At 46.5% G+C, this 13,230-nt stretch overlaps 1 protein-coding gene and 1 non-coding gene across 5 annotated transcripts; both read right to left on the bottom strand.

Annotated features, from left to right (window-relative positions):
* Positions 1-272: 272 nt before the first annotated feature.
* Positions 273-4,133, bottom strand: SDR39U1 (short chain dehydrogenase/reductase family 39U member 1). Of its 4 annotated transcripts, none has more exons than XM_044230938.1 (6): positions 3,258-4,133; positions 2,830-2,936; positions 2,650-2,732; positions 2,155-2,276; positions 1,270-1,413; positions 273-1,018 (listed from the first exon to the last, which is right to left on the bottom strand). In XM_044230938.1, exons 1-6 carry the CDS (start codon positions 3,361-3,363, stop codon positions 606-608), a joined length of 975 nt encoding a protein of 324 aa, XP_044086873.1. In that variant the 5' UTR covers positions 3,364-4,133; the 3' UTR covers positions 273-605. The 4 variants fall into 4 exon arrangements, with proteins under 4 accessions (XP_044086873.1, XP_044086874.1, XP_044086876.1 ...); XM_044230939.1 differs by having other exon boundaries at positions 3,270-4,133; XM_044230941.1 differs by having other exon boundaries at positions 3,248-3,350.
* On the bottom strand, positions 3,913-4,016 carry LOC122894898. The gene has a single exon (XR_006381899.1). It is a non-coding gene; the product is annotated as a U6 spliceosomal RNA (small nuclear RNA).
* Positions 4,134-13,230: the final 9,097 nt, after the last annotated feature.

Here is a 13,230-nt window from a genome sequence, read left to right as displayed (position 1 = left end):
GTCTCTTCCTCTGATGGCACCCTAATGGGACTATGTGGACAAGTATGCAGGAACCACAGAACCCACTGTTAATAGATCATCATTTTTCTCATTTTCTAGTCTCCACCTTTATCGTTAACCTCATACCCCAGATTTGTTACCAGCTCTTGGCAATGAAGGGACCAAGAAGGGAGATACTGCCCATTATAAGGTTCAAAATCCCACATAGAGGAGTCATCTGGCATTTTCTTGGATGTAAATTCCAGAAGAATCTAGGCCAAAGAAGCAAACAAGCCTGTGAGATAATTTATCTTTATTGCCTCAGTCACAGAGGATCCTACACAATATAAAGGACAGTAATGGAACATGTAGGGAAACCAAACTTGGAAATTCTTTTACAAGGAGTTGAAGAGGTGAAGGACCCAACTTGATGAGCCTGCAACCTTGAGACAGTGGACAGTTTCTCAGTTAAGTAAGGCAGAGCAAGAGAACAACAAGGAGGGCGGGGAGAGGAATCCCTAAGCACCAGAAGGTTTCTGGTTTCGGAGTACCTGGGCCTATTCAGTCTCTAACCAGGAAGCCTCTGTAGAGGGACAGGCTTCAGGCCCTGCCAGGAGCCTCCCCACTTAAGCTACGACTTCCTTCAATGCAGCCCCTAACTCTGGGAAAGAGTACTGGTAGCCTGTGGCCAGTGTCCGCCGTGGGACCACCTTCTGGCCCTCCAGCAGCATGATGGCACGCTCTCGTCCAAAGACCGCTTGCACCACCATGCTGGGGAGAGGGATGAAGGCTGGGCGGCCTAGGGCAGCGCCGAAGGCCTTGGCAAACTCAGCATTTGTAGTGGTGGAGGCTGGAGCCACCCCATTCAGGACTCCTTGCACATGACTTGCTTCAACAGCATGGGCCAGGATCCCTGCCAGGTCCCTGATGTGAATCCAGGGGAAGAACTGATGGCCTGGGCCGATGGGGCCCCCCAAGCCCAGGCGGAAGGGCAGCAGCATGTGACGGATGGCACCACCCTCACGGCCCAGCACAACCCCTAGAGCAGGCAAGAGGGACAAGATAGGAGGCTCCTTGGTCTCCAGGCAGTTCTGCTGTTCCTCCCAGTCTCCCCTTCCCCGTGCCACCTACCTTAGCTCTCTCTGGGGCCTCCCGTCCTCCCACCTGCAGACTGGGCAGAAATGGCAGCCTCCTCTCACTCTCTGGAAGCTCAGCAACCCTGACTCCCCCATGCGCCCAGCCCAGGGAAGACATTCCAAACCTGTCTGATGCCCAGGCCCGGGTTCTCACCGGAGCGTACCACCACCTGGCGTGTAGACTCTCCAGGAAGCCTGGCTGCAGCTTCCCATTTGGTTACCAGGTTGGAGAAAAAGTCAAAGTCCCCTCCTGGGCTGTCCTCATCATACTCTGCAGTCAGGCTGGGCTGGTAGTAAGCTGCCAGTGGAACAGCACTGGTTTGCCCCGAGTCCCCAGTCCTGCCTGGGGACCAGGCAATGTTCCTCTTGGTCTCACCTTCCTTGGCCCCTGGGATATTCCCATGGGAAGACAAAGCCATAGATATTTTCCCTTTGAGCTGCTCCATGGGCTGACCCATTCCTGTGCTGGGGTAACTTATCTTTAGTTGCAGGGCAAAGCTGAAGGGCTGCTAGATTGTAGTGGTTAAGAGCAAAGACTTAGGGATCTGCTACTTGAGATCTACTCTTAGCTCAGCCATTAAGCCTGTGACTTCAGACAAGGTATATAAGCTTTCTGTTGGCATCTTTAAAATGGGAATCATAACAAATACCTTTAGGGTTCCTATAAGGATTAAAGGCTGTAATACAGCAAAACAGAGTAGTGCCTGATACATGTTCTGTCCGGTCCCAGTGGTGAAATACAAGAATCAGGAATTCTGTTCCTAAAGAACTTTACTGTGACAAGCAAGGGACTTGGGAGTAGGGGGGACTGTTTCCAGCATCAGGAGCAGTACCACTATCCCCTCTTCCTCTAGGGATCCCCATTTCTCAATGAAAGTACACAAAGGTCAGGAGAAATATGCATGGATGGAGGGCCTAGGAATTTCCTGTGCTTGGAAAAGACCAGTACTCTGAGGCATGTGGAACTAGAAGGGCTTGAGCTTCTGCGTTCTCTCTTCCTCTGGCTAATATGGAGGTGTGTGTGTGATTTGGGACATACCTACACCAGTGACTAAGACCCAGGCCTGGGGGGGTTGTGGGGCCTTGTTGATGGCTCTAGCCAGTATCTGGGTGGTCTCCAAGCGGCTGTTGAGAACCTCTTTTTGGAAGCTTTCATTCCACCTGCAGGAGAAACAAAAGGGAAATGAGCCACTAAATACATACACACACACACCCCTTCCTCTTTCCCTGGGGCTCATCCAGACCCATTTCTAGCAAAAACCCACATTGTGCTTTAGAGAAATGGCCCATTTCTCCTGGAGAAAGAAAAGGCATATATTTTGGGCATCCTTGGTTATCAGTGAGGACCAAAGTCAATCTCTGAGAGGACAGAAGGGCAGGTGGGTGTGTAGGGAAGTGGGGCGGGATGAGGAGTCTGGGATTGGACTTTAGTTCTCAATCTGACATCTCCATTCTCCACAGCTCACAGGTTCTCATCAGGGTCACACAGTCCTCCCTCTGCTCATATGGATATCAGCTTCAGGGCCTGGCTGACCTTCGGAGAGGGTTGAGGATGTTTTCTCCCGCCAGGTTGACAGCGGCATCGCAGTGGGGCAGCCCCGACGTATCAAGTTCATCCTGTCAGGGAAAACACAGTGCTGAGGGGTGGGTGTGGGGGCTCGCCCTGCACCTCCAAAACAGACCTTCCCCTACAGCTTCCAGAGGATGGACATACCCACGTGATTCGATCGGGGCCCGGCTTTCGGGAGACCAACATCACTTCGTGGCCCCTGGCTTTCAGCAGCTGGGTTAGCGCTGTCCCAATGAAGCCCGTCCCGCCACCTGACCAGAAAATACGAGTAATTTATCCTCTCGGGGTCGCCTTCCGTCCCCACATGCGGCTCCCTCCTCTGCTGCCATCCCATCTGATTCCAGACTTCTCCCCTCCTTCTCGTCCCCTCCCCGCGATGCAGAGGTGACACAGGTCACAGAGACTGGGGAGATTCGGCTTCCTGGGGTAGGAGGCCAAGGCTGCTGCACGATCACCTGTGCACGGTTTAGTGCCCTCCCTCAGAAACGGCCTCCCGCCTCTCATGTTTTGTTTCAACCTTCCCATTAGCCCGCCCCGACTCTCCCTTTCCGCCCTCCCTCACCCACAAGCACCCGCATAGCGACCAGGACTTAACGCGCTTGCGCAAGATTTGGTGGCCGCGGTGGTGGTGGTGGGGGGGTGCCCAATCTTGGAAGCGACTACGTCCTCTGTGCGCATGCGTCTTTCGGGAAGCGCGCTCCAATGGGCGGCCGGGCAAGATTGAGACTGGGCGTGGCCCTGCCTGGAGACCCGGAAGAATTCATAGGGCAGGCAGTATATTTCTTTGCTAGGAGTGGCTGGCACTGACCGGGGCTGTAGACGGAGACCGACTGGGCGGGGAAAGAAGGGGAAGAGGGCAGAGGAGGGAAGGCCTTAGTGCAGGAACAATCCAAAACAAATACCAACCCGTCAAAACCCCTTGGCTGAAAGCCTCTTAGGTATTCAAACCGCGGAAACATTCAGCTGGGTGGATCAGTAGTAATGCAAGAGAATTCGCAGTACTATGGATTTCTTTCCACCCGGCCTCTTATCTTTTCTTCTCCCTCTTCCGGTTCCTTCCCGTCTTCTTTTGAATAATCTAAAGTTCCCCTCTTCTTAAAATAACATCTCCAGCCCTTTTCTTCCAATGCTAATACCCTCTCTCGCTCTTGGTCTGCATAACCAACCTCGGAGGGATGGTGTCCATTTTCTACTCCTAATTCACGGCAGTCTTTTTTTTTTTTTTTTTTAAAATGGAATGGCTTTGCGAATTTGCGTATCATCCTTGCGTAGGGGACGTGCTTATCTCTCTATCGTTCCAATTTTAGTATATGTGCCGCCAAAGCGAGCACCTCTTCTGTCTTTTGCTTGTATCATTCATTAACTCTCACGGCAATATCACCAATTTCCTGTGTCACCAAAACGAATGCCCGGTTTTCTTTTCTTTTTTCTTTTTTTAAATTTATTTTCAGCGTAACAGTATTTATTGTTTTTGCACCACACCCAGTGCTCTATGCAATCCGTGCCCTCTCTAATACCCACCACCTGGTTCCCCCAACCTCCCCTCCCCCTTCAAAACCCTCAGATTGTTTTTCAGAGGCCATAGTCTCTCATGGTTCACCTCCCCTTCCAATTTCCCTCAACTCCCTTCTCCTCTCCATCTCCCCTTGTCCTCCATGCTATTTGTTATGCTCCAGCAATAAGAGAAACCATATAATAATTGACTCTCTCTGCTTGACTTATTTCACTCAGCATAATCTCTTCCAGTCCTGTCCATGTTGCTACAAAAGTTGGGTATTCATCCTTTCTGATGGAGGTATAATACTCCATAGTGTATATGGACCACATCTTCCTTATCCATTCGTCCATTGAAGGGCATCTTTGTTCTTTCCACGGTTTGTGAATGCCCGGTTTTCAATAATTTTTCTTGTAACACTTGCTGGACACTTCCTCCCCTTGGAAATGCTCATCTCTTGGCCTCAGGGAAGGCCCACAACTCTCTTCTGGGTCTTTCACCCATCTTTTCAGTTTCTTGCTTCTTAAGATGCTGGTATTAAAATGTTGGTATTTCTCAAAGCTGGATCCTAAGACCTTCCTCTTTTCCCTCTGCATTTTTCCCGAAGTATCTATGTTGGTGAATTTGAGTCTGGACACCTAAGCGGAACCATAGTTGTATTAGTTGCTTTATTAACTTACCTCTACCTTCTGTTTTGTTTCTGACTTTATTGTGTTTTAGCACCTCTTACTGAGAAAGGAAAAACTACTCTAAGATGGCTGACCAAGCCAACAAGGGAATTTCAGTCCCTGTCTCAAAGCCCTTCCAGGTTCTTCTTTCCTACCCCGTTTCCCACAGGCACAAAAGTACCAAGTATGAGGAAGTAGAAGGGTATAAATTGCCCTCTCTGCTCATACTTAAGGCTCAGACCTTTGGAGACCAGTCTCCTTTGAGCCTGCAGGTGTTACATAAACCCCCAGTTCTCCAAAGTCTCCAAGTGCTGCTTGGTTTTTCCGTGAGGATCCAGTCCAGGTTCCATAACATTTGGTTCCATGACTGGGAACTCTCATTGTGCTGGCCCGTTTTTGCTATTAGTTTGGGGCAACTGAAGACTGGTGACAGAGAGAGGGATTCTAAGGGAGAAGGCACACCCCACCTAATTTTAGGCAGCCTCCAGCCCAGTCGCCTCAGGCCAACTGGCCTGCCCTGCTTTTCTACCTGTACTCAAAGGAGATTTGGTCGGTCTCGACCTCAGATTCTGGTAAGACCTGGGGCACCAAGGACCCATGCAAGCCCACCTGTAAGGGTGGAAGGGGAAACTGATCATTTCCCAGAGACCTCTTAGAGGTTTCATAGGTAGGGCCTCCCAGGGTGGAAGGAACTGCAATAACTTCAGTATGAATGCGTGAGTGAATGTGTAGTTTGACCTGGCTTGTCGGGTGGATTGATTCTGTGGCTCCATCCGTGGGCACCCTTCGGGTCCCCAGAAGCCTACAGAGTCTGAGTGGGCCCAAATCTGCTTCCGTGGTGACCTCATAAGTTCTAAGGTGAGCCTGTTTGGGGCACCAGTCTGGGGTTTATATGGATTCCCTATGGCCAAGAGGCACCCAGGTCTCCTCTGGGAGGGCGGACAGGTGGGCATCTGACTGGTCTCTCCTTTAGAGGGACACCCATCCTTGTTTGTCTTTAGAGCCAGTGACACAGGGAGGGGACACACAGGGTGGACAAGAGAGTCCCTGCTCTTCATGGGTGGAAGCTCTTCAAAGCCTACGGTCTTAGACTATATGCTCGAAAATTTTAAGAAGGGATTCTCGGGAGACAATGGGATAAAAATTTCTCCTGGAAAATTAAGCACATTATGTGAATTGGAATGAGTCACCTTTGGGGTCAACTGGCTCTCTGAGGGTGCCGAAAGACCTACCCACTGTCCAGGTCATTTAAAAAATTATGGTCAGGCCTCCCGGCCACACTGACCAATTCCCATATATTGATTCTTGGCTTCAGATAGCCCAAACTCTGCCCCCATGGGTCCAATTCTGTGCTAATAGGAAGGACCAAAGTAGGATATTTATAAACCAAGTAAAAAAGCACAAAGGCGGTAAGGAAGCAAAGCCTATCAGGGAGGCCCTGCCCAGGGGGCATCAGTGGCAGCAATGGGGATGGGCTCTGGATAAAGAGGAGCCTGTCAAGAAACGTGGGGGTCGGTGGGAGGGGGAGCTGAGGGGATGAGGGGAGAAGCGCAGGACCATAGTCCTCCTCTGATCTAGGGCCTAAAGCTGAACTGGAAGAAGATAGTGCTCCTGCTTTTTCTAAGTGGCATGTGTGGGGAGATATCTGATTTAGCAGCTTTGAAAGTGTACAGGAAATTTGATCCAGACAGAAACAGGATGTAAAATAACAGGATCTCTCACACTTAGGTTTTGTGGGGATGGGGGCGGGGGCGCGTGGAGGGGGGCATCTGAATGGCTCACTTGGTTAAGTGTCTGCTTACCACTCAGGTCATGATTCCAGGCGTCCTTCAGGATAGGCATTTTTTTTTTTAAAGATTTTTCTTTATTTTTTTTGACAGAGAGACACAGCCAGAGAGGGGACACAAGAAGGGGGAGTGGGAGAGGGAGAAACAGGCCTCCCGCTGAGCAGGGAGCTGGATGTGGGGCTGGATCCCAGGACCCTGGGACCATGACCTGAGCCAAAGGCAGTTTCTTAACAACTGAGCCGCCCAGGCACCCCCAGGATAGGGACTTTAAGGAATATTTCCAAGCAGCTGCCGAAAGTCCATTTGTTACCGGGAAATTCCCTGTCTTCTCTGGCCTGACATGGACTACGTATACTGCCTTGTTGGTGGGAGAACATGGTGTCTGCTCCTCTGTTGGAGCTGATGAGCTCCTGAACTAGGAACCCTTTCTCTGCCTTCTGGCAGCAATTTGTCTCTTCTGCCTCCCCATCCCCTTTCTCTTGTTTCTGCACCACCTTGGGTGCAGCCTGTGTTACTGGCTTCTGGACCATCCTTGGTGCCTTAGGCACCATGGCTCCTTCTCCCCTCACTGTAAAGGAGCAAGAAGAGCACCCCTTGTACCTAACAGTGGCCACTCCAGATTTCCTCATGTGTCTCAGGTGAAAATTGACCATGGGGAGGATCCAGGTGGAACATAATTCAGTATTTAAACTAAGTTTGTTGGTTTTATTTTTTAAAGATTTTATTTACTTATTTGACAGAGAGAGGGAAAACAAGCAGTGGGGAGCAGGAGAGGGAGAAGCAGGCTTCTCATCAAGCAGGGAGCCTGATGTGGGCCTCAATCCCAGGACCCTGCGATCATGACCTGAGCCGAAGGCAGCCACTTAATGACTGAGCCACCCAGGCGCCCAGTTGGTTTAATTAAGATGGATATGTCTTTTAGTTATCAGCAGGAAACGTGAAACTTTTACTCTATCAAGGTTTACTGAAGATCAAATAACCTCGTGTTATCTCTGTGGCAGTTTGTTAGCAAAAAGATGACCACACTGATGGATAATTGTCTCAAAGTTTTCTTGGGTAATTGTTAAGATAGCTTTCAAAGTCTTTGGTAAACTAAAACTTTCAAGTTTTGCTTGGATGATAAATGGAATTGAATTCATTGGACATCTAGGTCTTTTCCAAATAGGATAAAGTGCTAGGTCACTAATTACTGGACATAGGTCTGTGCTTTTGAGTTCTTAGTGCAAAGAAACTAAGGAATTTATTATGGAGAGCATATATTACATGGAGCACTGGGTGTGGTGCATAAACAATGAGTTCTGGAACACTGAAAAGAAATAAAAAAAGGAAACCGAGGATATTTAAATCTGTTGCTAGCATGTTTTGTGCTTAATTGAGTCACAGATTTGCCATCTGAAGAATTCTGGTGTAACAGTTCACAATTGGTTACTCCTTAGTCTTCATTGGAGATTAAGGTTTCTAAAGAGTGAAAAATTCTGTTAACTGTAACTAAAACTGATGGAAATAAGTGAAACCACTCTGTATGTGGAAAAGTAGGAGATATGTAAGAAAGATAAGGAATGGGAATGAATTTGTTGGAGGAAAAATAAGGTAGTTTTGTTTTATTTTATTTTATTTATTTTTTTTAAAGATTTTATTTATTTATCAGAGAGAGAGGGGAGAGAGCAAGCACAGGCAGACAGAATGGCAGGCAGAGGCAGAGGGAGAAGCAGGCTCCCCGCCGAGCAAGGAGCCCGATGTGGGACTTGATCCCAGGATGCTGGGATAATGACCTGAGCCAAAGGCAGCTGCTTAACCAACTGAGCCACCCAGGCGTCCCGGTAATTTTGTTTTAAATGAGATGATTATTTGGAAAGAAATGGCTTGGGACAAAATGTGAATGCAAAGGAAAGTTGTAGAAAGTTTGTGAAGGGAAATCTTTGGAAATGAATTTTAGATGTGGTCAGGATGGACTAAGATTGAAATGAATGAATTTTAAAAGCACTGGTATAAGATTGTAAGTCAGCTTTCTGTCTGTTCAAAAAGACAACGTATTCTCCAATTGTTGGTCCGTTTTGATAAGAAAATGCAAATAGTTGTTTTCTCTCTGCTTGCCTAGAAAAACTAGTTTCTATATCTTGCCTTTAAAAGGTCTTTAACATCCCTAATCCTATTTAGGGATGTGCTTTAAAACTTTCTTTTTTTTTTTTTTTTTGCTTTAAAACTTTCTAAGGTTTGGGGCACCTGGGTGGCTCAGTGGGTTAAGCCGCTGCCTTCGGCTCGGATCATGATCTCAGGGTCCTGGGATCGAGCCCCGCATCAGGCTCTCTGCTCGGCAGGGAGCCTGCTTCCCTTTTTCTCTCTCTGCCTGCTTGTGATCTCTGTCAAATAAATAAATAAAATCTTAAAAAAAAAAAACTTTCTAAGGTTTTAACAAACTTCCCCAAGATTTAAATCAGAACACAGTCTTGTTGACTAATGAGGCTTGGTTGTTTGGTATGTAATGTTCTGGTTCTGGCTATTGAAGTGTTATGTGTCACAGAATAACTGAGTTTCCCTGTCAATTGTATCATAGTGAACTCTCCTGTCAGATCAGTAACCATGTCTGTTCTGAGTTTTTGTCATTTATAATTGTTCTAATTCTCTTGTAAAATGAGTTTCTTCTTCAAGGAGGCTCATATAAAGGGCTTTTAGGACAATACAGGTATTCAGTATCTTTAAGATCAGAACTCAAATGAGTAAGATTTTCCAGAACTGAGTAAAAGCTTCATTCAAACTGAATAAGGGTCAGTAACATGGGACTAAATGTACTAAAAAGACAATTATCGTTTTGTGATCCTTGTTTGAAAAACCTTTCTGGTTCCTTAATGCTCACTCTTACTGATTAATGAAACTTAAGATTTCTATGACTTACAGAAACATGATAAAATAATCATTTGTAAGCAAATTAAAGCATTCAACTTTTCTCCCTATCTGAAACCTCTGAAACTCAAAAGTTCTCAGTAAGTAAGTATAAATTCTTCCATGGTCATTTGCATAAGTTCAGTAATAATCTATTCTCTTAAAAAAAAAAAAAAGGAAAAAGAATCTGTTCTCCTTGTAACAGGACACCATTGGAAACATTGGTTGTTTTACCAAGGTTTGTTTTACCATTGGTTTGTTTTGACTGGAATGTCCTATTTGAGAAAGACCTGCATAGACTCAGATATGACCAGACAGCTTTAAGGAGCTAAGGTTGACTTTAGGAAACCTGAAGCCATAAAGTACCTTGGAGCTCTTGACCTGATTGCTTACTTACAGAGTTCTCAGCAACCTCACCAGGTGAGTAAAGAATGTCACTTCCTGGCAGGTGCAGGAACCTCAGGATACTTTGGGGACCTCAGGAAGAGGAATCTTTCCAAATCTTACACGTACTGCAGGGATGTCTGATGGCAAGTACTTGGCTTGACTTCTGGCCTGGAGAGGCTACTAAAAAGTTCAGCCTAGAGATGCCTTATAAAGTTCCAGCAAAGCAGATTCTAAAAGATCTATATGATCACTCACTGTTCTTGCTGAGCTTATGTAAATAATTAGGCCAAGTTTGTTAAAACTGGACTTGTTTCTCAAATAAATTAGACCTGATTTGGCTATCTCTGGAAATGAGGGTTATTTTAGAGAGAAAAATTATGTTTAAATAACCCACCTTTGTGGCTGTAAATTCTAAATCTGACTGTTTTAAAATGTTTTTTGTTTATCTATGCTAGACAACTTGAGGTAAACTTCAGAGAAGTTGCACGACGGCTCATTTAGATGATCTTCTTGTTTTTATTTTGTGGGGATAATAATAACATGACCCCATGGCATATGATTAAGTAATTGGAAAAAGGGATTGATTCCCCAGAAATTGTATAACTTATCACCTTGACCAGTTCTATGTGACTGGGATAATGAAATCATTCCCTAAAAGCCAGAGCATACCCCACTCAATAGGGTTAAATATGCACTTGTGGAGATAATGGATGACCTCACTTTCTTTTTTTTCTTTTTTTAAAAAGATTTTATTCGTTTACTCAACAGACAGAGATCACATGTAGGCAGAGAGAGAGGGGAAAGCAGGCTCCTGGCCGAGCAGAGAGCCCAATGTGGGGCTCGATCCCAGTACCCCGACCTGAGCCAAAGACAGAGGCTTTAACCTACTGAGCCACCCAGGTGCCCTGACCCCTCCTTCTTCCTTCCTTCCTTTTTTTTTTTTTTTTTTTTTAAAGATTTTATTTATTTATTTGACACAGAGAGAGATTACAAGTAGGCAGAGAGGCAGGCAGAGAGAGAGGGGGTAGCAGGCTCCCTGCTGAGCAGAGAGCCTGATGTGGGGCTTGATCCCAGGACCCTAAGATCATGATCTGAGCTGAAGGCAGAGGCTTTAACCCACTGAGCCACCCAGGTGCCCTTGACCCCACTTTTTTTTTTTTTTAAAGATTTTATTTATTTATTTGACAGAGAGAGAGCACAAGTAGGCAGAGCAGCAGGCAGAGGGAAAGGGAGAAGCAGGCACTCTGCTGAGCAAGGAGCCCAGTGTGGGGCTTGATCCCAGGACCCTGGGATTATGACCTGAGCCGAAGGCAGCTGTTTAACTGACTGAGCCACCCAGGCGCCCCTGGTCCAGAGTCTTAAAAACCAAAGGCCACCACCAATGGATGATGGAGGCCAACTTATTAAATACCAGGGTACACTTGAAAACCTGTCAGACTTTAAACCCATCTACTCTTATGCCTGGACCTGAGCATTATATTTCTATGGAGCATGACTGTTGGAGGTCATTGATCTTGTTTATTTTAGTCAACTGGATTTAAAAGATTCCCGCAGGTATATCATCTCAGAGGCTCTATGGCAGGCCATCTCCTATAATAAGCAGGCTTGGAGGAAACCTCAATCAGATTGGAGACTTAGAAGTGTCCCAACACCTCCAAGCCCCAGGGGAAACTCTGAGGTGCATCTCTCAAGAAGCTTTAAAAAGGACCCCCTCAAGCCACAGTGGACAGGGCCCCATACTGTTGTTCTAAGCACCCCTACTGCCCTCAAGGTCTCAGGTGTCACCCAATGGGCCCACCACTTTAGAGTAAAGAAGGCTCACCAGTCAGGTGAATCACACCAGTGGGAACCCAAACAGACCCTATGGAGCCCTCTGGATCCACCTTCAGTGAGACCCCACCGACTGATGGGCATCTGTTTGCCCTAGTCCCTATCATCTGTGCAATATTCCTCACTTCAGGAGTCGGAATTGATGCTGCCTCCCCTTCTGATTGGACTGTCTCTCAGAAACTTGTTATTGTTACTGCTTATTGGGCAGCCTTAGGAACCTTAAGATGGATTGCTACGTTCATAGAAAACACTGTTACCAGGTGAGCCACTGCCCAGATACAGCCTTGCAGTATTGGACCATAGTAGATGATAATGATGACCTCTAAATTAGGTGTTTAAAGGGGCATCAAAGGGGTGCCTGGGTGGCTCAGTGGGTTAAGCCTCTGCCTTTGGCTCAGGTCATGATCCCAAGGTCCTGGGATTGAGCCCCACATTGGGCTCTCTGCTTGGCGGCAAGCCTGCTCCCCGCCCCTCCAAACTGCCTGCCTCTCTGCCTACTTGTGATCTCTGTCTGTCAAATAAATAAAATCTTAAAAAAATAAAGGGGCATCAAAGGAGGGAATGATAAGGGAAAAACTGTATTCTAAGATGGCTGGCCAAACTAGCAAGGGAGTTCTAGTCCCTGTCTCAAAGCCCTTCCTGCTGCTTCTTTCCTACCTTGTTTCCTGAGTGCACCAAAAGTACCAAGTATGTGGGAGTAGAAGGGTATAAATTACCCTCCCTACTCATGCTCAGGGCTCAGACCTTTGGAGAACAGTCTCCTCTGAGCTCACCAGTGTTAAACCTCCAATCCTCCAAAGTCTCTGAGTGCCACTTGGTTCTCCCATCATAATCCAGTCCAGGTTCCGTAACATTATCAGTCATAAATTTGCCTTTTCCACCCCTACTCCCTGTTTACCCTCTGATTGTAGAAAACTAATGAGGATTGGACAGTAACATTTGTCTTGAAATGATCTGATGTACCTGATGTATCAGGTCCTGATTGACCCCCCATTCTCTGGAAAAATGTATACCTCCAGATTTCCCCCATTCAGGGTTTCAAGAAACCCCTCACCCTCCTCTCACATACTCACCTCCTTCCCCAAGGGTGTGTAAGCAGTCCCTAGGCTCATCAGGACGAGGTGGCTTTGGAAATGGCTGTTCTTCTAATAATAAAACTTTCTTTGCTTCAAAACTGGTGTCTCAGACATTGGCTTTGGTGCACCGAGTAGTCTGAGTTTTGGTAACAAATTTAGTTACCAGTTTTTCAGACTTCCTGATACCCTATGAAGCTGGAATCTCTCTTCTTACCTCCTAATCCCCATTAAAACTTCCCACTAGACATTTCTTTTTGGATGTCTGAAACCTTGTTGATTTTACTTACTAAATATTTTACTTACTAAATATCTCCCAGATCCATCTATTCCTGTTTATCTCTGCTACAACCAATCTTCTTTAAGTTATTATCCTCTTTTGTATAAATTTCTGCAGTAGGCTTCTTGTAGGTCTCCCAGCTTCT

The sequence above is a fragment of the Neovison vison genome, chromosome 13, assembly GCF_020171115.1.
Source record: "Neovison vison isolate M4711 chromosome 13, ASM_NN_V1, whole genome shotgun sequence".
Classification (NCBI taxonomy): Eukaryota; Metazoa; Chordata; class Mammalia; order Carnivora; family Mustelidae; genus Neogale; species Neogale vison.
This window is presented reverse-complemented; position numbering and strand designations above follow the sequence as displayed.